This window comes from Scomber japonicus, chromosome 3, assembly GCF_027409825.1.
Source record: "Scomber japonicus isolate fScoJap1 chromosome 3, fScoJap1.pri, whole genome shotgun sequence".
Taxonomy (NCBI): Eukaryota; Metazoa; Chordata; class Actinopteri; order Scombriformes; family Scombridae; genus Scomber; species Scomber japonicus.
Window position 1 is genome coordinate 11,169,192 of NC_070580.1, and position 21,923 is coordinate 11,191,114.

General features: G+C 43.8%; 1 protein-coding gene across 2 annotated transcripts; it reads right to left on the reverse strand.

Moving 5' to 3' along the window:
• Positions 1-9,343: 9,343 nt before the first annotated feature.
• On the reverse strand, positions 9,344-20,114 carry LOC128355046 (RNA-binding protein 38-like). Of its 2 annotated transcripts, XM_053315204.1 has the most exons (5): positions 20,009-20,114; positions 19,707-19,904; positions 17,316-17,439; positions 16,872-16,926; positions 9,344-11,287 (listed from the first exon to the last, which is right to left on the reverse strand). In XM_053315204.1, exons 2-5 carry the CDS (start codon positions 19,899-19,901, stop codon positions 10,948-10,950), a joined length of 714 nt encoding a protein of 237 aa, XP_053171179.1. In that variant the 5' UTR covers positions 19,902-19,904; positions 20,009-20,114; the 3' UTR covers positions 9,344-10,947. The 2 variants fall into 2 exon arrangements, with proteins under 2 accessions (XP_053171179.1, XP_053171178.1); XM_053315203.1 differs by having other exon boundaries at positions 19,707-20,114.
• Between the last annotated feature and the right edge of the window lie 1,809 nt (positions 20,115-21,923).

The following is a 21,923-nucleotide window of genomic DNA, read 5'->3' on the forward strand; positions in this document are numbered from 1 at the left end:
CCCACCCCCAATAGGAGCCTTTTTTTTTTTATCTCGGCCTCAGTAAAAAGTCTGCTGAGAGCTGGCACAGTGCCACAGCTGTTTGACTATACTTTTTTAGAATCACCAAGCAAAAAGTAAGATAAGAACGAGGGAGAGATAGGTGGATAGAGTGCAGTATGTCAGAGCGCCGTTAGTCATTGGCAGTAAATTTGGACAGCAGAGGTCAAAGCTCTTGAAAAATATGCTTTGCTTTGGAGATAAGGCTAGAGAGCAGACGTAGGCTATATAAAAGGGGACAAACATGAGGACTGTGTATGGATATATATGTACATATTTCCACACAGATTCAATGCAACATTGTTTGCCACCAGTTTTACCATACAGTGAGTAAATTGGAGCAAGGAGCACTAGAAAAGACCCATCTGGTGGTTGTGGGACATCAGTGGACTGCCAGCCCTCTCCCCATAGGGTTGGGTGAATAACATACAACCTTCCTGGGACTTCCTCCAAGTTGGAGGGTGGTGGGCTAGAGAGAGGACATCGGCGGCATTGTGGATAATAGTCATTGAGGAGCGAAGGAGACGCAATGAAAAACACTTCTCTCACCACCCACCACTTCTCTGTCATCCTCCCTCCATCCTCTTCCCATCTCTCTTGTGTTTCCTCTGCTCTGTTATTATCACCCAGATCAGGCTCACTCTCCCCTCGCTGCGATGGAGAGGAGGGCTGGCCGCCCACATGGCTTTGGTGAGAGATTTCTAACAGCAGCAGCACAAGAGAGGGGGGGGGGGGGGGGGGCGAAGACAAGAGGCCCAATAAAGTCCATCTAAATATAGAGACAGCAGGGCCTTCTTTCCCTTCTCCTTATAAAGAGCTGCTGATGAATCTGGGTGGATGATCCCCCTCACTGTACCAAGAGCTGATCACTCCCTCCAGGATAGGGAACATAACTGTTGGTGCATGGAAACATACACTCTTGCACACAAACACACAGCGCGACTTTGTATTATGAGAGAGGACAGGGAATTTAGCGAGTTTTTTCTGTACACGAGAGAATCAAATCACGTTTGGTGGAACATACTAAAATAGGAGAGGTTGGTGGAAACCTCTAAAAAGAAATGATGGGAGCAGTGAGTGATGGGGGTGGTGGTTCAAGACACTACAAGAGATTAAGAAGTAAAGTACAGATGAACTTCTGGCTAAAAATATCTGAGGTTGAATTTATATCAACATAACCTCCATCCTCTGTTAAAAGATGCCCCTTTGTGGCTCTCATTCTGCCTTACTTCTTTAGTCCTGTTTCACTCATAGTCTTCATGTTTTTGTCACCACTCTCATGATTGTATACTTGTAAATGCTACAAACAGCCCATTTGCTAGCCTGGCTCTATCTAAAGATAAAATTCATTCAAAAACTGAGGTTTTATGGGGGAGTACAGGTTATATTGTTCAGACCCTATGTTACTTGTGAGCAACTTAGTGGAAAAAAAGTGTTAAGGCCAGCACCAAAGTTCTATCACTGAGTCAGAGATATTGGGAAACGATATCTCCCACTTGGGAAAAGAAATGTCAACAAACCATTGGAAACAGGACTGCAAAGCCTCCATGAAAGCAGTTAACACTTCACGATTTGTTTTTCTAACACCTAGAAATATGTAACACAACAAAAGTAACTAATTTAAAGGCATACTATGGATGTTGCTAATAAAACAAACAAAAACAAACAACATTCAAACATTCATATAAAAGTAATCCCTGTTAATCATCACTTATGACCCACTAGCAGTGTGTGGTGGTGTCTGTATCCATGTTTCTGGGTGTGAGGTTGGGACTAGAAACCAGGTATCAGAACATAAGGACTACAAAAATGGTGGACACAACATCAGTATTCTGCTTGTTCAACAACTGTTAAATAAGTAGCTCGTACCATATCCCTTACTGGTGGATTTCTTTGCACTTATGGCATGACGTATCCACCTCTTATAATACATCCACGACAGAGTCACAGAGAGCAGAGAAGGGAAGTTGAGTAGGGGAGGAGGGGCCAAGTTTGAATGTTGTGTTTATAAACAGTAACCGGCAAATCCTGCATAGTAGGCCTTTAAACTGTGGAGTAACTACAAGGCTAGCAGTGGGGTAAACATGTGTGACATGGCCCAGTAAACCACCCTTAACCACAATGTGCTATTTTTACACTTTGACTTGTATATTCAAGAAAGGTGATGTGTCACCTCATCACTGATCTTTCGAGATTTCTGGAAGGGGATTTTTGTCTTGTACAGAGCTGTTTCCCCATTTCCTGTCTTACACTGACTGGTAGATGGTAACAGACATGAGTGTGGTAATGATGTAACTCATCAAAAACGTGTATTTGTTAAAATAGTTTTTTTTACCACTTTGTGTTAATGAGTCATCCATCACACATCCAGATTACCATTGTGTGACTATATCAGAGTTTGAGAAATGCCTTTGCAAACACTATTCTTTACACCTGAAATAGAGTTGACGCGCTCCACTGTTTAAAAGTGAAAATGCCTCATTAGTTGCAAATGATCAGGCAGCAGTCAGCGACATAAAGATGTCCTCTTCTCTCATGACCTTCCCCTCATGATAAATTAACAAGTCTAACAGCTGCGTCACCAATGTAAGTGATTCCCTCCCATAGCCTACGCACTGTTGCTGTCTGTCTGAAGTGCAGTTATCATTAACTGCCTGTCCTGTTTTCTGCTGTTGAGGTGTGTGACATCAGCAGCTGCTCTTCTCCAACCCCCTTTTATTTAACAAAAAAGATAATATACAGGTCACGTACTGGTTAACACAGACCACAGATAGATATGTCTCAACAGGAGACACAAACAGGTCACATAGGGTACACATATTGACACAGAGACACAGATGTAATGTTAGATACGCACTGTGTGAAGCAAACAAGAGGTCATTTTCACAGCTGTCCTCCTATGCCAGTGGTGACAGCAAAGGTTCAGAAGTCAAATAGGGGGAAAAACGGTTTACTAGTGTTTTAACATCCTCTTTTACACCTGTTGCTCAACGTCTCCTGCAGCATGTGTGTTGCTGTGGCCACACACCGAGACACTTGTGGACACACGCATTATAAATGGACACAAACACACATAAAAAGTGGTTTCACTGCACTGATCGTGCACCAAAGGAAAGCGCAGAAAACACAAATAACATCACACGCTGAACATCAGCACTTATTACATAAGAGCTCTTCTTCCACACAGACAACTTCACAGCACAGTCTGACAGAGTCAATGTCAAACCCTGCATGAGAGGGAAAATGGGTGTAATTCGTGCATGACCACTCAGTTGCTATGTGTACAGCTGTAGTGGATCGATCTGTGTGTGTTTGTGTGTGTGGCTGTGTCAGTTTGTGGTCATGAAAGCCCCACTGAGAGAGGAAGCTCAGCTGTCAGTAGTCATCAGGCCTACTGGGCCTCTTTTCTCTCTCTTTCTTTGCTGATCCTGCTGTAGTTAACCTCCACCCCCCTCCCTCTTTCATTTTCTCCCTTCCTTCTCTTTTCTGCCCCCCAACAGCAGCTGCCCGGGTTTGAGGTCGAGGTAGAGGCGCTGCTCGTTAGTGCAAGCATGTTGCCCAGAGATAAGAAAATGTGGCATAGAACCAACAAACCCCCCCTCTGGGCTGAACATACAACAAACACACATGCATATTGGCAAAAAAAGTGTTGAAATATTATGGGCAAAGGTCGGGGCATTTATTCTGTGGTGCGATGTTTAGTGGTGGTTATGATATTATAAAGAGGGCTTTGACCTCACTTCACCCTTGAATTCACCAGCTTTCGCCTACTCACCTCCTCTCTGTCTTCTTGTGCTCTATCCACTGGTCTGTCTCACCCCGTGCAGAGTGTTAACCATGCCACATTAGCTGCTTACATGCAGAATAACAAAGAACAAACACCCTCTCTCTGCGGAGCTTGCTGCACGTTTGAGGGCCTTGAAATTATTTCTATGTTTGCATGCCGACACTGCCAGACTGCTGTGGTGTGGTGTGAAATGGACACGGGGAGAGGATGTGAGGCTGAAATCGTCTGTGGCGCCTCAGCTCTGCTTGCCCTTGGGAAATATGGGGGGTGGGATAGGGGTTGTTGGGGACGGGAGGCAGGGGGTGTCTGAGCTTGTGATTGCAGTCCTGCTCTGATGGACCTCCCCAGGCTCTGCTTCAGTAAGACAAACTTAGATCACATTACAGAGTTGGAGACTTTGCATGATCTGAGGGAGGACACTGAGTGAAAACAACCAGTGCCGCACTAATGGGAGACACATTTATGATTTCACAAACAGGCACACACATGTATACAAGCTACAACTCGCATAGCCACAGATGTCCAGCTCATAGGGATACACTTAATCACTTCACTTGACTCAGGGGGTGCAACCTGCTCCAGCTGTTGCTATGTCTGTTTTTTTTGTCTGTCTCGCCAGCTAATCAACCCCTCCTCACTCCTCTTTACTCTGACTTTACCACAAGTATCAGTCCTGTATAAGGCTATCTCATCTGCCTCATCTCATTATCAGCCCTGGTGAAAGTGCCAGTGGACGCTAGAGGAGTGTGAGGCCTGCATCCTATCAGGACGCGGGCCTGCTGTTGGATAAACACTTGTTTCTGCCGGATTCCTGAAAACTCACACCAAGCCACAAATATCTGAGTCTTAATCACACCCAGACTCCACAGTCCCGGTTGAATACATAACACTTTCATTGACTCATGTTAACACCTTACACTATCCAGGTATCATTAGTCAGGATCAACATACAGTGTGTACACATCCTAAAAATCACTTTGTGTACAGACAAAGGGACATGTTTATGGGGAGAAAACAGCTTTATTAGTTTAAGAGTCTGCAGTGTGCCCAGTTGTACTGGTTGAACCAGCTGAATTCTGAACCATATGAATGATCAGGTTGCTCAGCTTGTTAGAGGTTACTGGAAACTATGCACCCAGTTCAACTGCTTTTGAATTTTTATTTCCTCATTTCTTTTTACCCACTTCAAAGTTTGTAGCATGTAATGTAGGAGAAGCTGCTTTTTTTTCATCCCAACATTTCTTCTCCTTCGCCTCAAGGTAAACAATACCTTCTAGAGTGCCATTCATTGCACTGTGGCAGCATTGCGGGCTCAGATCACAGTTAATCACAGCGCTGAACAGGTGTCCCAACTGTATGGAAATTCTTCATTAATGACTCTGTCAGCTATGTTTTTCTGAGTTCCAGTTTCCCTCACTTACAGTTAATCTCATTTGGTTTACTTCTCCCCAGTAAGCTCTGGCTGTAATAGACAAACAATATTAATACACCAAATGCAAACTCATTTGTCTGAAGGAGTAATTTTTACTTCTTCGACTAAAGTCCATTACTGACGACAACAGACCATCTTTGGTGTTTTACCAACTGTCTTTACCTCTCATTCAAACTGGACTCTTTCCAGACCTGTCCATGTTATCTGAATGGGTTATTAGTGCGGGACCACGGGAGAGAGCATGTGATGGGTTTAGGGGGGCCTGGTCATTTATTCTAAGAGCCTGGGTAAATATAGCCTGTATCTGTGCCCTATCTGACACCACAGCATTGATACTCCCCAGGTCCACACAGACCCATGTGGGACTGGACTCTAACAGTAGGATCAAGAGACCAGGGGCCACTCAGGTGCAAAGCGCCTGGCTAAGCTTTATATTCCAATTTAACAAGGACCCATTCAAGGGAACGGGCTGTTGGGCTGAACTAAATATTAATCAGTGATCAGAGCCTTTTGCAAAAATAATGAACTCATAAAATTGCTCTTTATGAGTCATAAAGTATTAACCTCCAAATGAGATTAAACAAGAGGGGCTTCCTGACTGCTCATAACTGTCATAATGTATCTTAAAACATATGTACCGTAGCTTATGATCCCCTTTGTTTAGATGCAGTTATTCATGCTGTATGCGCTGTGTGTTTACCCCATAAGCAAAACAAAATGATCAAATTGAGGCCCAAAGCTTTCATTTAGTAGTAGGAATAGTGATGCTGTTTAATAATACAGTGTATATAATATATAGAATTATATAGTGTCACAAAAATGCAATGCTCATAAATTATTTTTACAGACAAATTGTTAGAGTTGAGTGTAATGTGTGTCCAACAAAATTAGCCTGTAGCTCAAATTCAGATGAATGTAGGAGCAGATTTTTTAAAGGATCTACATTAATGATTACATTGTTGGCTCTGTGGCTGAAGTCATTAAGTCAACCAACTAGTTACTGTTTTATCTTGGAATAGCAAGCTGACGAGATAGCTACTGTTGCCATTCAATAGCTCGAGACTAACTTAGGAGCAGAGTTTAGAAAACCAAATAGGTAAGACAAACCACAGTTATGTTATATGATCTATCTATCAGTATCGACATCACAAGAGGTCACAAGAGGTCACAAGTTCCACAAAATGACCACATACCAAATATGTATCTTACAGTTCGCAGAAATAAGTAAAAGCAAAAGTAAAAGTAAAAGAGTAACAGTCATAAAAGCCAAAACAAACTGAGCTAGGAGGAATTACTGTTCATTCAAAGATTTTAGAGTAAAAATAATAGTAAATAGTTTTTAAGTGTATTAGAGGAAACTCAAATGTGCTTTTTGACCTCCTTTGTGGAAACCAAGAAGTCCCACTTTTCACCTGTAAATCTGCTTTAATGAATATGACATCTAGCAAACACAATAATACGATCTGTATCTTATCTTCTTGTATTCCAAATAGTACATGTTTCCAGATGTTTATAGTATGGTTGCTGATTAGCTTACAACAGGTCAGTATTAAGACATGGTTGTATGTTCTAAATCCTAAAGCAGACATTCACATCACCTAAAAGTAATAATACCATTAATAATAAGTTCCTTTTTGTCAGTGATATTTAGGTCATCTTTTGGATCTGATCACAAATTGGACACATTTGACATAAAGCTATCTGAGGTCAGCTCTCTCACAGTCAAGAGGTGTCTTACATGGTGTCCAGACCAAGAAAACACAACATGTTACAGAGCTGGTGACACACAGTTTGTCTTTGGCTGGTTGTGATTAAAAAATGAGCAGAGGCCTGATAAGGTGGGACTGTTTTTAGGACAGTTCTGAGGAATCCCTTGACGTCACGAGTTGCACGAGCGAGCGAGAAACGTGCGGAGAGTGAGATTTGACCAAGCCTACTTTGTATGTGCATGTGAAAGAGGGACTAGGGTAGAGAGTGGAGAAAGCGAGAGACCGAGAGACGGAGAGATAGGCCTTATGGTGACTCAGCATAGCGAGGTCTGCTGTGCTTGTATGACCTCGTTCATCAAGCTGACACTCGCCTCTGTTTCTGCTCCTTTCTGGTGTGATTCACAAGGAAAAGAAGAAAGAGAAGAGAGGGAGGAGAAGAAGGCGCATGAGGAGAAACAGGACTGTGAGCAATGAAGTGGGAAGGAGTGGGGTAGAGATGTTGGGAGAAGAACCCCCCCCCCCCCCCCCCCCCACACACACACACACACACAAATGACAGGCTGAGAAGTTGAGTAAATAAATGTGTGAGTGAGAACACAACCAGAGAACAGGGAGGTGAGATAATGAACGATAAACAGTGACAAAGAGAAGAGAAGAGAGGGGGACCAGAGCTCCTTCTCTGCACTAACAACCAGTAAACACACAGCTACAGCAGAGACATCAATTCTGTTGAATACAAGTATGTTTAAACATCTGTGACATGATTCAGCTATAAAAACTGCAACTTGTCCTTTTTGTTGTGGTCTTCTACACACTACATGGATTTTATCACCATTTTAAAACTTACATCTTCTCAAGCACAGCTCCAGAACACAAACACACTGCGCTGCATCACTGAAAAACAAAAAGCTGATTTATATTACATATCAATACACATCCATCTGAATCTGTTAAAGGGGGACTCCACTCATTTTACACATAGAAGTTAGTTTACTCCTCAAACAGACGTATTCTATTTTCTGTAACAGTTAGTCAATTAATTGCTCGGTCGCCAACTATCAATTCATCATTCTGAATAACATTTCAACTTCAATTCCCAAATTCTCTGGTTCAGCTTCACAAATGTGAATATTTAATCATCTATATAAAACTAGACATTTGAGGACCTCAGCTTGAGCTACACTGATCCACATTTTTCACCATTTTCTGAAACAAAAAACAAATCAATGAATAGAGAAAAATTATGAACAGATGAATTGATAATAATAATAATTGCTAATCTTAACCTTATGTGGCTGTGGAGGGAATTGTCAGAATCTCGGCTCAGACACAGAACTTTGAACAGAAAGCCGACATTATGAATTGAACTAAAAAGACATGGGCATTTACCAGAGATGGAGGATCTAATAAAAGACACTGTTGTCATCTGTTGCTTCAATATTGACTTTTTTTCTTTTTACATCTGTCTCTACATGTCACCCAACTTGATTCAAGGGCGACACTAAATTGCTGGAGTGCCCCTTTAGCAAACATAAGGGATCAGTCTTTAAACAATCAAGTGAACTGAGCCTCACTGAAACGATAACAGATACAAAGGCAGGGTTTTCGTATAATTAAGTGCCAAATTTCTTGGGTAAACAGGGTTTGAATGGCTTCCAATCAAAACAAAGAACCCACAAAATCATCAACTGAACTCATGGCTTTATTGTAAATCATCACTGGGTGTATAAATTACACCCTGTGTGAGGACAGAAAGATAATGGCTGTGTTTTTCTTTCCAACAACCCTGCCTGTGTTTTGTTCTCGAGGCCTAAGTGGGGTTTAGAAGTGACACGTCTTCTAAAGTAGCTGATGTAAGCAAGAACATGAAGAGATGCTGCTGGGAAACAAGTTAGCTGAGCTTGTTTATCAAAGTAGAGAAAAAAATAAACTGTTGCCTTCAGCTCGGGGTGACAGGGCTTCAAACCGCTTGCTGACACTCTTTTTTTCTCTTACATAAAACTCCACCAAACAAGCCTGTTAGTCGAGGGAACACCCTGCACCCCTGGCAGGTGGTGGTGTTGTGGCTTGATAAAAGTTTGGGCCTCCTGCCGCCCCCCCTCTGTACCCTCCTCCTCCACCTCCCCTCCTGCAGGATCTAACAGCACACACATCCTTGATAACAAACACACACACACACACACATACATAACTGAACCCTGTCACCCCCCTAGGCTTTTCGCAGTATCATCACAGCAGGATCCGCACTTCAGTTGTGTTGTAAATACTCTGACAGTAATAACACACCCTGTAAACACAAATAAATTGTGGAGTGATGGGAATATGGCTCCTTTTTTTATTTACAGCTGAAGAAATGGTCTGAAGGCATTTTGAAGTACAAATTCTTTATTTTCTTTTTTTTTTTTTTGGTTCGGCTTCTTTGAAGGGACTGGAAAAGACATTTTTATTGGAAAAAAAATATTCTTGATGCAACCAGTCATTGATCTACAAAAGGGCGTCTGCTGTAGTCGCTGTGCACCCTGGCAAATCCACCGACATGGCGACAGGACAAAAAGATCATGTGTACGACCCCCGTGGATCTGTAGTTTAAATTACATCAGTGCCACAACTATAGTCATAGTAAAAAAAAAAAAAAAAAAGAAAAAAAGAATGCTATTTTAACTTAGTACCATTTATAAATACCTACATATAAATATTGTAAATGTACTTGATGACTGAAAAACATTTTAAAATGCTGTACATGAATGTCCTTTTTCGAAAGAAACAGTTTGTGACAATCTCAGTGAGAAAAAAAAAAAAAAGAAACACTGGTGTTCGAGCTCAGTGTCAGCTACCTTCTAACACAGATACACAACAAGCTTGGTCCCCACCACCCGCATACTGCATGTGATTATCTACATCCATCTGAAATTATCAAGATCCAAGTAAGCCAGATTAATGTGACTGACGGCTGAAAACAGTCAGGCCAGTTACAAAAGTGCTGTCTGCACTCGGTTCTGTGGTGGGGGGAGCAGTTGAAAAATCAGGAGATTCAAAAAAGTAGTTCTCTCTTTTTTATTTAATGTTTTTTTAATTTTTTTTTATTAAGGCCTCTTAAAAAGACTAAAAAAAAGAAAAAGAAAAAAAAAAGATGCAGTCCTGACATCACAGTCCAGTCTCAAAACAATGGAGCTCCCACAGTCTTGTATTCTTTCCATTATGTGAGGTGAAATCTCTCGTTGTCCTCTGGAGGTTTGTTCATGGGGCATTGCTTTACCTCACTGTGGGGAGCACAAGGATGGGACTACAGATACGCTGGGAGGATATGCAGTCTTCACCTTGGCCCCCCCTCAAGTCTTGGACTGTCCCCCAGTGTCTTAAAGCAGCAGTGGCCTTCAATATCCAACCCAGATACTCTGGAGTTGGGAGGAAAGAGGTGTTACATGTCCCAGACAGCTCTCAGAACATCAATATGTACCATGGACACAAAACTTCCACTGATTGAGCCAAAAAAACAAAAAAAAACAAAAAACATGATGATAACATTGATAATAATGGCATACGAACAAACATTGACGAGGACATTAATGATAAAAGGACAATACAAATAATAATAATAATAACATCAATAATAATAATAATAATAATTATAATAATAACAATAATAATAATAAAAAAAATGAAGTGTCAGCTTCTGGAAGCCCATGGAAGCGACCACATACTTTATGCTGTTTAGCTTCTCAACCTGAACCTTGACAGTCCTCCAACCCCCCCACACACTTTACCCTTTAACCAATGAGCAAAGGGCTCATCCTGATCGAATAGTGCAAAAGTCCCACCCCTTTTTCCTGAAATCCCCTGCTGATGACAGCAAGGTCACCCCCATAGGGTGTTTTGCCATCCTATGTCCAAAAAAGGTCTGCAACCACTACTCTCTTCTCCACCACCTGTAGCAACCCCCCCCCTCTCTCTCTCCCTCTCCTCTCTGCTTTCTTCCCAGCTCACTGCATGCGGTCCGGCTGGATGTGCTGCTGTGGGGCGTAGTGCAGGAAGGTCGGGGCTGGGCCGGCGGCGGAGGGGAGGGCGGGGTGGACGGTGTTTGGGGCTGTGGCAGCGGCGGCTGGCCCGGTGGTGGCTGTGGGGCTGGTGGCGTAGCTGTATCCTAGGAAGCCGGCGGGGGAGGCAGCGTACGGGTACTGCTCAAAGGCGGCCTGGGCGTACTGGGAGTAAGCTGCGGTGTAGTCCAGGTAGGGGCTGGTGCTGACAGAGCTGGAAACCTGACTGGGCAGCACCAGGCTGGGCTGCACAAAGGCTTGCGGGTAGACGTACTGCTGGGCCAACCTGCACACAGACACAAAGACCAAACAAGGGGCGTCAGACAGAGGGGCTGCAGCAGCAGAGCAGAGAAATCCCAAAGCCTGGCTTCTATTGTTTACATTGCTCCCTGAGGGCGAGCGTGTTGGGAATATAAACTCTCTGTAGGCGTTCTGAATTTACACAGTTCTCACACAGATATCCGCTGTTATTCAGAGAGACTAAATAGATGAGCGGCAGAGGAGGGTTAGGAGGCGAGGGTGACACAACCCTCTGTTTGTGTCAGTTAGTAAAACCTACAAAACCTGTTAGGTAGGGCCTCCTGAGGTAGACCGGAGGGGAGGAGTGTGGATGAGGGGGGGTGAATGATAGAGTCAGCCGTTACTGGCAGGTTTTCAAGCTCAGGCATCAGCAGAGTGTTTTAACAGCTGCTGCTCTTCACTCACTGAAAACACACACACACACACACACACACACACACAAAAAGGGGAAGTGTGCAAAGTCGGTGCAGAAGTTGCAGCCTGCTAAGTTCTCACTTGGTGTGTAAATCTTGAGCAGGCTATCACAGGTGATGATGCTAGCATAAGGGGGGGTTGGGGTGTGGGGGGTGTAATGGTGGCAGGGGAGCTCATCAGGGTTGGGTGCCAGGCTCTTTCAGGCCTCACGGGGTGGCTCTCAGATGTAGCTGATTAGAGCTGTGGGGTCTGGGGACTGCACTACCTCCCCTTCTCTTTCGGTCTTTGCTTTGCCGCTCCATCCATGGAGGAGAGGGGAGGAAAAAAGGGAGGAAAGGAAGAAGGCGGAGGGGGCTTTAGAGGTCTATTTTTACTCTGGTCTTGAAGTATCTCTCATGAGTTTGTTCTCTGGAGGGAGGGTGGTGGCAGAGAGAAGAAGACCCCGCCTCGCCCATATACAGGGTGATGTAAGAGCCTTTACCCTTGATATTACAGTTTTGGGGAAAACATCCACTGACACACACCCCAACACAAAGACAGCAGAGTCACAACAAATGTCACTTAGAGTTACGCTCTTCAGCTGCATCTCAGTACTGATAAAAATCTTCCTTTTGTGTCGTATGAGTTCTGTATATTATTTTTTAGTCTTTTTTTTCTCCCCCCTTTCTACAGATTCAGTCCAGGAGAAGAACAGGATCAGTAATGAGAGGCCGCCATGAAGTCAACACAGCAAAAAAGATAGAAGCATGCATGGATAGGGATGTCATCACACTCTCAACACACACACACACACACACAGACCCTATCCAATCCCTCAACCACCCCCCTCTTCTTCCACCCACCCACACACCAGTAACCACTGCAAACCCCAAACCATGCCATAATAGGGAAAGAGTCACACCGCAATCAGCATAACCTCTTCAGTTCATATCACACGCACACAAAAAAGGAAAAAAAAAAAAAAAAAAGATAAAAAGGCACTTCAATCCATCACAGCACACCGCACTGCACTCTCAAGCCATCACTGGCACCTTGGAGAGAGGCTGGCTGAGGGAGGAGGAGGAGGAGGGGAGTGGGGAGTTGAGCGGGTGGGCAGGCAGACATTTTCTGTCAAACCCCCCCTCTCCTCTGGACTAGTCCTGTACTGTGGGCATCTTCCGATCCTCTGCTGGTCCACTCCACTGGTCAGCTGGCAGCAGACAGCAACCATGGTGGAGGGTTGGATAGGAGGATGGCAGTGATTAATAACATTTAAAAAATAAAATAAAATAAAAAAAGGTCCTATTGTGTTATTACAGGGATGTGATAGGAGTATAGAGAACAGAAGTGACACCTCTCCATTAAAAAAAAACAAAAAAAACGTAACTTCTAAGTTCTGGAAAAAATAGAATATATATAATAAGACAATAGCACATACACAAATAAACAGAACAGCAACCTGTGTAAATGCCCTGTTGTTTCCAGCATGAGGAGAACATATCAAATACAACAGAGTAGAAACAAGTTACAAACACTCACCGAGACATCTGGCGAGTGTGGGTGAAAGAAAGCAACAGTGTCAGTGCACCGAACACATCAAACCAGACTACAGTGCCAATGTGGACAGTATTAAGCATAAGCAAATGAAGGCAACCCCCGCTCCCCTTTACCCTTTGCTCTCGCAGTGCTATTGAGCTACTCACAAAAGAGGCATTCACTGACACACAGCTTTCAAAGATGACCATACATTAACGCTGGGGGGGGCATACGTGCTTTCACTTGCGTCACGTATAATAAGCTTGCCTTCTCCGTGCCCTCGGTAGCGCGTCGCCACAGGCAGTTTGTTGTAATCTGGATTTAAAAATCAAATAACCATGTATAGGTAAAGTGGAAAGGAAAATAATGTAAATAATGCAAGCCTGAAGGGAGTTAACAAAGCGCTCCTGTGTTAGAGAGATGGAGAAGTTAGCTGTAAAAAAAAAAAAATTGAAATCTAAAGAGAAAAGAGCAATGGGGGGGACCAAGCCAAGTCTGGGACTGTAGAGAGAGTGCTCCCTGGGCCATAGACATGCCAGATGCCAACTGGATTGTGGGATGGTGGGCAGGGGAATGTGGATGATGGCCAGAAGATCAGAGGTCAGCTGGTTTTGTGCTGACGGCCGGTCTGTGTGCCACTCTGCGGATGGCAGGCGGAGACACGCTCACCCAGAAAAAACACGCTGGATGCTATAATAGTCATTACAAGTCGAGGGCTGGAGAATCCGTGATTAATGAAACGCCACATTATGAGCTAATGTGAGAAGCCTGGGCGATATCACACCGAGCCGCTAAATATTTCCGAACGATAACACAAATGACCTTCAGCGCATGACTCACTGCGATGCAAAGTGTGAAAACAGATGGGGTGGGGGGGAATCAAACAACACTTGTATGGGGACTTGATATTCCTTCCCTCTTTGTTCAGGAGGATTGTGAATATTCTTTGAAAGCAGGAGGGGTGGGGAGAAAGAAAGAAAGAAAGAAAGAAAAAAAAAAAAAAAAAAAGGTGTTTTGTTTGACACCTGTAGAGGTGCGTTTCCTAGGGAGCACACTGCCTCATTAAGCATTAAGTCCCAGAATACACCCCAAGAAGCCCTCCCCTTCAATCTTCTCTTTCAACCACCCCCCCCCCCCCCTCCCCTCACACCCTTCAAGTCTCAAAGAGGTGTCAGTTTTCAGCGTCTCCATCTGATACGCTGCGAGTGGCAGCACATTTCAGTTAAACCCAGTGGAAGAGGCAGAAGAAGAGGAAGAAAAAAAAAAAAAAAAAAAAAAGAGGCATGAATAGGACATGGGAAATGACCAGGCTGTGGATAGAGAGTGGAGGAGGTGATGCATGAGAAGGGATGAATCTGCAAGCACGCTGACAACTCCTCCCCTCCCCATCAAAACAATGTTCCTGGCCTCACTGACCCCCTCCGGCCCTCACAGTCCAAAGCATCTGCTGACCACAGCTATATACACACACACACACACACACACACACACACATATAACAGTGGTAATTCCAAACCAGGCACACCACCGTTACACACAGCTCTCCAGTCCTGCTTAAAATCCTACTTCAGACCATGTCCTCACACCATATGTTGTCAAGGGGGTTGGATTGAGAGGGGGGGGGGGGTTGAAAGAAAAGCCACTTGTGCTGTGCATCTAGGGAGGCCTGCGTCTGTCACCCACCATCCAGAGGAAACTCAGACGCAGGCAGACAGGTGCTTCTTGTGCCTCTGTCTCTGGGGCGGTGGTCACGGGAGATTAATGCCTGGTGCACACTAAAGGATTTTCAAATCTTAACCAATTTTTAAAATGTGGGAGACCACAGACACGACGACAGACTTAACCAATTTTCACAAGTCCGCGCACACACCTTCAGGTTTATACTAGACAATGTCAGAGTGGTGATTCCAGGGACTTGAGATCTCACTTGGGTAATCATATGTGACCTCATAAAACAAACAAACATGGTGGCGGACTGTCTTGTGTGCACTTTGTTTTGCACCCAAAAAGGAATAAGTCATCATTGAGTCATGATTGAGAAGACAGGAGCAGCATGACTACAGTGAATGCTGGAGTTGAGTAAATAAAGTTCTAGTGTACACAACATCTGGTTGGTGACGCTTCCTGGTCAGCTCTCTCTCTCTCATTGGCTATTGGGGGGGGGGGTTCAGCTCAATATTCCATCACTGTTCCTTTCAAACAACAGGATTTCAAGTTGGGAATATCAACCTTTGGATATTTAGGATTCAAAATCATGGAGACTCCAATCCAGTCAGTAATATTAAGATTACGTCATTAAACCTCTCACACTACATGAGCATTTGGGCAGATAATCTGTTCAGACCTGCCTCGAATCGGGAACACCTCTCTCAATTGTTGGGAGGGGCGAATCGGACCCAAAATCCGCCCAATTATTCTCTAGTGTGGAGCCAGCAGGAGGGGGGTGTAAAAGGCTGTAATATGAGCCAGCACCTGTCAGACCTCAAAGCACCACTGTGCGCCATGTTTCTAACCCTCAGGGTTTTGGTGCCATCCAAGATTGCTATGGTAGCAGGACATGGGAGGGATTTTCCAGTGTCCTCCTAAAGGTCTTGGCACATGATGGGATTCTACATTTATCACTCAGACCACATGAGATCTTTCCAAAAAGGGACATGGATCATAGACAGTTATTACCAGTTCAATAGAGTCTTTTTTTGAGTTCAGTGACCTCCAAAACTACTTATTTTTTTTTGTCCTAGTCTGTGTGAACCTTCCATGAGGCTCTTCAGCTGCTAGAGTTGCTAGAGCTGCAACTAATAACGACTTTCACTGGTTATTTTTTCAATTAAACAAGTGTTTGGTCTATAAAATGTCAAACTGTGAAGAAAGCCCATCACAATTCTCTAGGGAGCTACAGGTTAATGGTGGATGTTGTTGCTATGACAAAACAAAAGCAGAATATTCTCAAATTTAAAAAAAGCAGGAGCAAGCAAATGTTTGATTAATGACTTCATTAACCAAAAGCGTTAATTAGTTTTTCTGCAATCAAATAATCAACTATTCATTTTAGCATTGGTCATAGTTTCACACAGAAATGTTGTTGTTTGTATGTCTTTATGAGTTTGTACATCTGTTTACAAAAGCACTTCATGAACTCAACTGGACCTTTCTTGACAGACCAGAGGCCTTGAGTGTAGAATATGAATGGCTGTGAGCTGTAGCTTGAGGGATGATATCTGAGAGCTGCAGGGGGTGAGGAGAGTCATTATGGCAGTGAAACGCTCATTAGTTGCTCAGCAGAGCACGGCTCCTAGACGCTATCCAGGCTGTTTCTACAACACAACCACTTCAAGGAGAGCTTCTCAGTGACAGAACCCACTCAGGGCAGGTACACGAGTCAATAGGCTCCTGACAGGAGTTAACAAGTGAGTCACACATTCACCTCAGGAATGCCCCTCCATTACCACAGATATGTGAACAATCTCCCCGGCAAGCTAAACTCAAATATGCTAATAGATTATTTTGTGGAGTTGCACGCAGACACACAAACTGACATGTACTTTCCAGAGGCCCTGTTTGTCAAAGATATAGTAGCCCAGTGGCATCGCACAGAGCATAATACAAGAGAACACAACAAGCGCCCACTCCCGCTCACTTACCCATACTGCCTCTGGATGAGTGCTGGGTGAATGGGCTGCACTCCGATGGATATGCCTGGAAGATAGGAGGCCGGCTGTCAGACACACACATTTGCATTTACAGAGGAGGACCAGAGAACAATACACAGAGGGCATGGAGAGACAGAGAAAGAGCCTGTTTCAAACCTACCATGAGCAAGTGGGTCAACATTTTCAAATGTGCAGCAAGCAACAGTGAAAACATGAACGCGTGTGAGGAAACGGAACATTATTGGGCATGTTAGTAGGAAATCTGCTGCATGTGGACAGTATGGATTGGTGTCAGCTCACAGGTCACATTTTTTTTTCTGTTTGATTGTTACATGAGGAGTATGTGTATCTGATGTTCTAATCAGCACTGGTTGATTAATTTCCAAGATTTTAATGGAGGAATAGATCAAAGCCTTAAAGTAGAATATACTTCACCTGTCTGTATGCTACGGGGTTTGGCTCCCAAGTAGGCCAGGTTGACGTTGGCCTTCCTGCCGTCGATGATGGGATTGGGATCCTTGCAGGCTCTCTCAGCTGCTCCTCGGTCTGTCATTGTTACCTGGCGAAAGAAATCCCACAAAATAAATAAACACATCCATTTAAAAAAGTAATTATCTCTCCGGCGGTTATAAACCGGCAGTAGCTTGGCGTCCCTGGCTGGTGACACATCAACTATCTCAGTGCAACAACAAAAAGAAAAAAAACAAAAAAAAAAAACAGCTGAAACTCATAAAAACAGGCCTCGGTCTGTTGGTCTTATCATAAAAAATACCCCTGCAGGCCGGTCACAGTTAAGATTCTGTTTCTGTGAAGGAGACGAGAAAGTACAAAACAAAGCACAATGATTAGGCTTTGAAAACTGCCCACAGCAGCAGTCGCCTGCCACTTGCCTGCCACTCAGCCGGGGGCAGACCTGCTGAAATATGGATTTGGGAAGAGTAACAAGGAGCTTATCCAATTAGGGACAAAATATTAAGGAGATTGGTATTAGTCCCCCCCTCCTCCCCCCACCTTCTCCTCCTCCTCCTCCTCCTCCTCCTCTCTCCCTCCTGGCATTAGACTAGCCCTTCTGTTTTGATTGCCACATTCTGCCAACTCAGAGGGTTCAGTCACCTCGCCGTGCGGACAGAACAGTGAATGTAGGCCACGGGCTCGCATTGTTTAAGAGGACGTTTTTTAAAAAAAAGCAGTAGGCCTCTTCATAGTGGAAGGATCTGGAACAAAGCCCACTCCAGGGCTTGTGTTGTGAACACACAGGAAGGAACGAGGCTGTGTTTACACTGTGAAGAGCCTTGCTGTTGGGTGGTTGGTTGGTGGTGGTGGGGTTTTGACTAATCCACCTCTGAAGTGTGTTTAGAAAAAAAAGGTGGGCTAAGCTTTTGGGGGGGTGGGAAGGTGGGGTGGGGGGGTTCTCTCCCACCCCTTCTGCCGGCAACCTTTCCGACAGAATTAGCAGGTTGCCCCCCCTGCGCCATTTGTGAAAAAAAAAAGGGGAAAAAAAGTTGGGAGTGTATAAAGCACTGATGGACTCACGGCGGTGGATGTGTGGCAAGCACCCACATCACCCTGAGCCTGTTCAACCTGAAACACCAGCCTCAACGCTCAACCGACACACACGCTTTTCCCTCAGAGTTAGAGGGCTGATGTGTAAACACTCAGCAATTGTCTTACAATCCTGCCTTTAGAAATAAACATGCACACATAACAGTTTTCCATTCCTTCTTTGGCCTGACAGAACATTACTGCTGCTGTGTCTTTCCAAAGTTCTCGTAAATATTTGCATTTCTTGCGCTGCTTCTGTTCTTTGTGTCAAAGGGAGAATGGCTGTCTTTATCTGCCTGGAATGGGATAAGTCACCTATTAGTGAGGACTTCATTGGACACCGATAGGATTCTGGGATGTTTTTTTTTTATTACTCTGACCGTAAGTAACTGTGGTCAAGGATAAAGTTATGATGAATGCACTGGTATGGTAAACAGAGCTTTTCCCACCACATGCAATCTTAAATTCAGAAGGCAGGCAACAGAATAAAGTACTTAGTTTATGTTTTATGAAGTTCAAAGTGCTTCCTGCGGCTTGGACAGTCCACAGACTCAGAAAGATAACATCAAAAGGGAAATTTATCATCAATTTGTTAGAATAGGAGGAAGGCAATTTGATGAGGTTTGAATTTCTTTCTGGGCAGTCAAGATTTTAGTGTAAATCATGTGCTACGGTGGACTGCTCAGGTCCTTGTCAATTGAGGAGAAAGAGTGTGCAAGGTCAACCTCCCCACTGCTCCAAAATACCCATATAAAGCAAGCAAGAAGTGCAGACTGTCTCACACACACACATACACACACACACACAGACACACATAAGCCGAGTTGGTCAAGGGTGACTGAGGGGGGACTTCACTGGGGAGGGTTTAGGTGGGGTGACATCAGACATATGTTGAAATATAATCTTCTTAGTTACCCATCAACTTGTGTGATCCCTCATCCTCATTAAGCTAAAATAACAGCCAGTCAGGCGAAAAAAACAGAGATGCTGAGGATTTAAAGCTTCAGTAGAGGATTGACTTTGAAATGGATCTGAATGATTACATGCAGCAGCAGATGTAACCGGTATTTATAATTAGTCATACACATAAAGAAGAAAAAAAAGGGACATTAGCACATTAAAAAAAAAAGGTGAATATCAAAAGCACTTCTTCACCAACGTTGAAAACTGAAGTGTGTGGCGGAAATCAAGCAAATACGGAACTTGTGAGTTAACGATAACCTTCAAAGTTGTGAATGAGAGGAGCAGTAGCAGCGTGCATTGACTTCATCTCGTGCTACTTACAAAGCCGTATCCTCGGGATTTACCCGTCTGTCTGTCTGTTATCACCACAGCCTCGTCAATGTCTCCAAAGGCCTCGAAGTATTTTCTGAGTGAGGCATCGTTCGTGTGGTAAGGCAACCCGCCGACGAAGATCTTGGTAAAAGTGGTGTCTTTCTGCAGCGATGTGGGATGCATGACGTCCAGGGCTCCGTTCATGAACTGATGCAGAAGCATTGGCCAGCCGGGACAGATGACCAGAGGCTACACAGACAAATTCACTAAGCGCTTAATGGTGTCCCTGCATCGGTACAAACAAAACTCACTATCACGCTGCACGGTATGCTGTAGTTTCTCCTCTCGTGTTACGGCCGTAGCTCCAACTTGTAGCAACCTGATGACAGCTATGATTCAGTGTGAGAGATCCTCCGGTGGTTGCTGCTCTACCGCTGTGAGAAAATGTGCCGGGAGTTTTTATATGGGGTAAACGGCGCCCCGCCCCCCCACAACTCTTGACCAATCGGTGTAGACTTTTCCTACCAACTTTAGGTATCGGCTCCTCCTATTGGTCCGCCCTCCTAGGCGCTCTGCTGCACCTGCTTTTGTCCTTTACAACACAAAGAGAAACCTCCTGTACGACAGAAAGCAGAAAGCGGCTCTGCTACTGTGTTGATACGATAACCTTACATTTGAGAAACTCTCGCGAGATTTGTAAATAAACTTCATAACTAACCCACATTTCAAGTGAACATTTTAACTCAAACCATGATCTTTCACCAACCGTAAGTGTTTCTGTGCTTAAACCTAAGCAGACCTTAACAACAGCCACAAAAGAAGATTTTGGGGCGGCTCGGGGGAGTTTCGCAAATCTAGGGTTACCGTCTTGTCACGACCCTCCGCCACATGGTGCATGTGCATTGTGCCGCTGTCATGAGGAAGTAACTGACTTAAGTTTCCAACATTAAAAATCCTTAGTTTAAGAACAGTTTTTTTTAAAACAATGACATGGCACAAACAGCCTGAGCTGAAAGCGAGGTGTGTTTTTATTTTAAAGCCTTTAAGATCCCTTCCACACATTTTAAGATGTATAAGTACTCTACTTTGAAGAGTAATTAGTGTCTGATATGGTTATTCCACAAAAAATACAACTTCAGATGTCTTCTATCATTCGAATGACTCTTGCTCCCTCATTAAAAAATCAAGAATCTATAAACATGCTGTAAAGTTCATTCTCAGTTTTTGTGCAGTGGAGATGTCAAGTTTTCACACTGCACTTATATAAGTTGAATATTGGCCCAGAATTAATGCAAGTCATGCTCATTGGCCCGCCCCTTAAAGCTGGATTTTCAATGAGCCCAGAGAAATGTTCCACTTTCAGCAGATGAATGTGAAAACAGCATTTTAGTGTCAAACTCTGCACATTCATCATTCTGCACAGTGAAGCTCAAACATTCAGCTTTAGGAACAAGAAAAACTAAATTTGGAGTGGAGAGGGACTTTGAATTTTGACTTAAACAAAACAATGTCCACATCACCAGACTTAAAGTTAACGTTTGCTTTAGTGGGATCATAATCTTCATTTCAACCAGTTTGTATCACTTCACACATCACATATATGGATTAAATGTGTGTTACAGTACAACACACCACACGAGTATGGTTACCTCTGCTTTTTAGAAAGCTATAATCAAAGTCACAAGACCAGTTAACATGAGTATCTGTTAAATACTGTAGACTGGTTAAAGTACAATATGACAAATTTCACTGGGCATGCCACACCGGCCCACTTTCAATTACCCCATCATAAAAGCAAATCATTGGCACATTTTGCAAGAATAAGGGCAAGTGTGAAATGTGTTGGGAGTACTTGTTTTCCACTTATGTTTTCTACACGCTTACGTACTCACAAACACTGATAACCTCTGTGCAGAAGAGGGCAGATCCAATTGGGCTGAAAGTAACAGGTCATTCTGACAGTTCAAGTTTTGGAAAAGTTTGATCATCCAAAGAAACATTACTTTTCCCAGTGTTTAGAAGTCAGAACAATGGAGCCAGGTCACCTTTTTTATGATCATGTGTGGTGATTGAAGAATGGCATATTGCAGATCATTTTAGGTAAAGTGGGGTGAGGGGCAACAATCAACACATTTGGATTTAACAGCAGAGCAGACAGTACTTTAAAGCAGTGGTACCACATGGAAGTTGAGAGGAGCCGGTGAACTGTGGCAGTGCAGTCTCTTC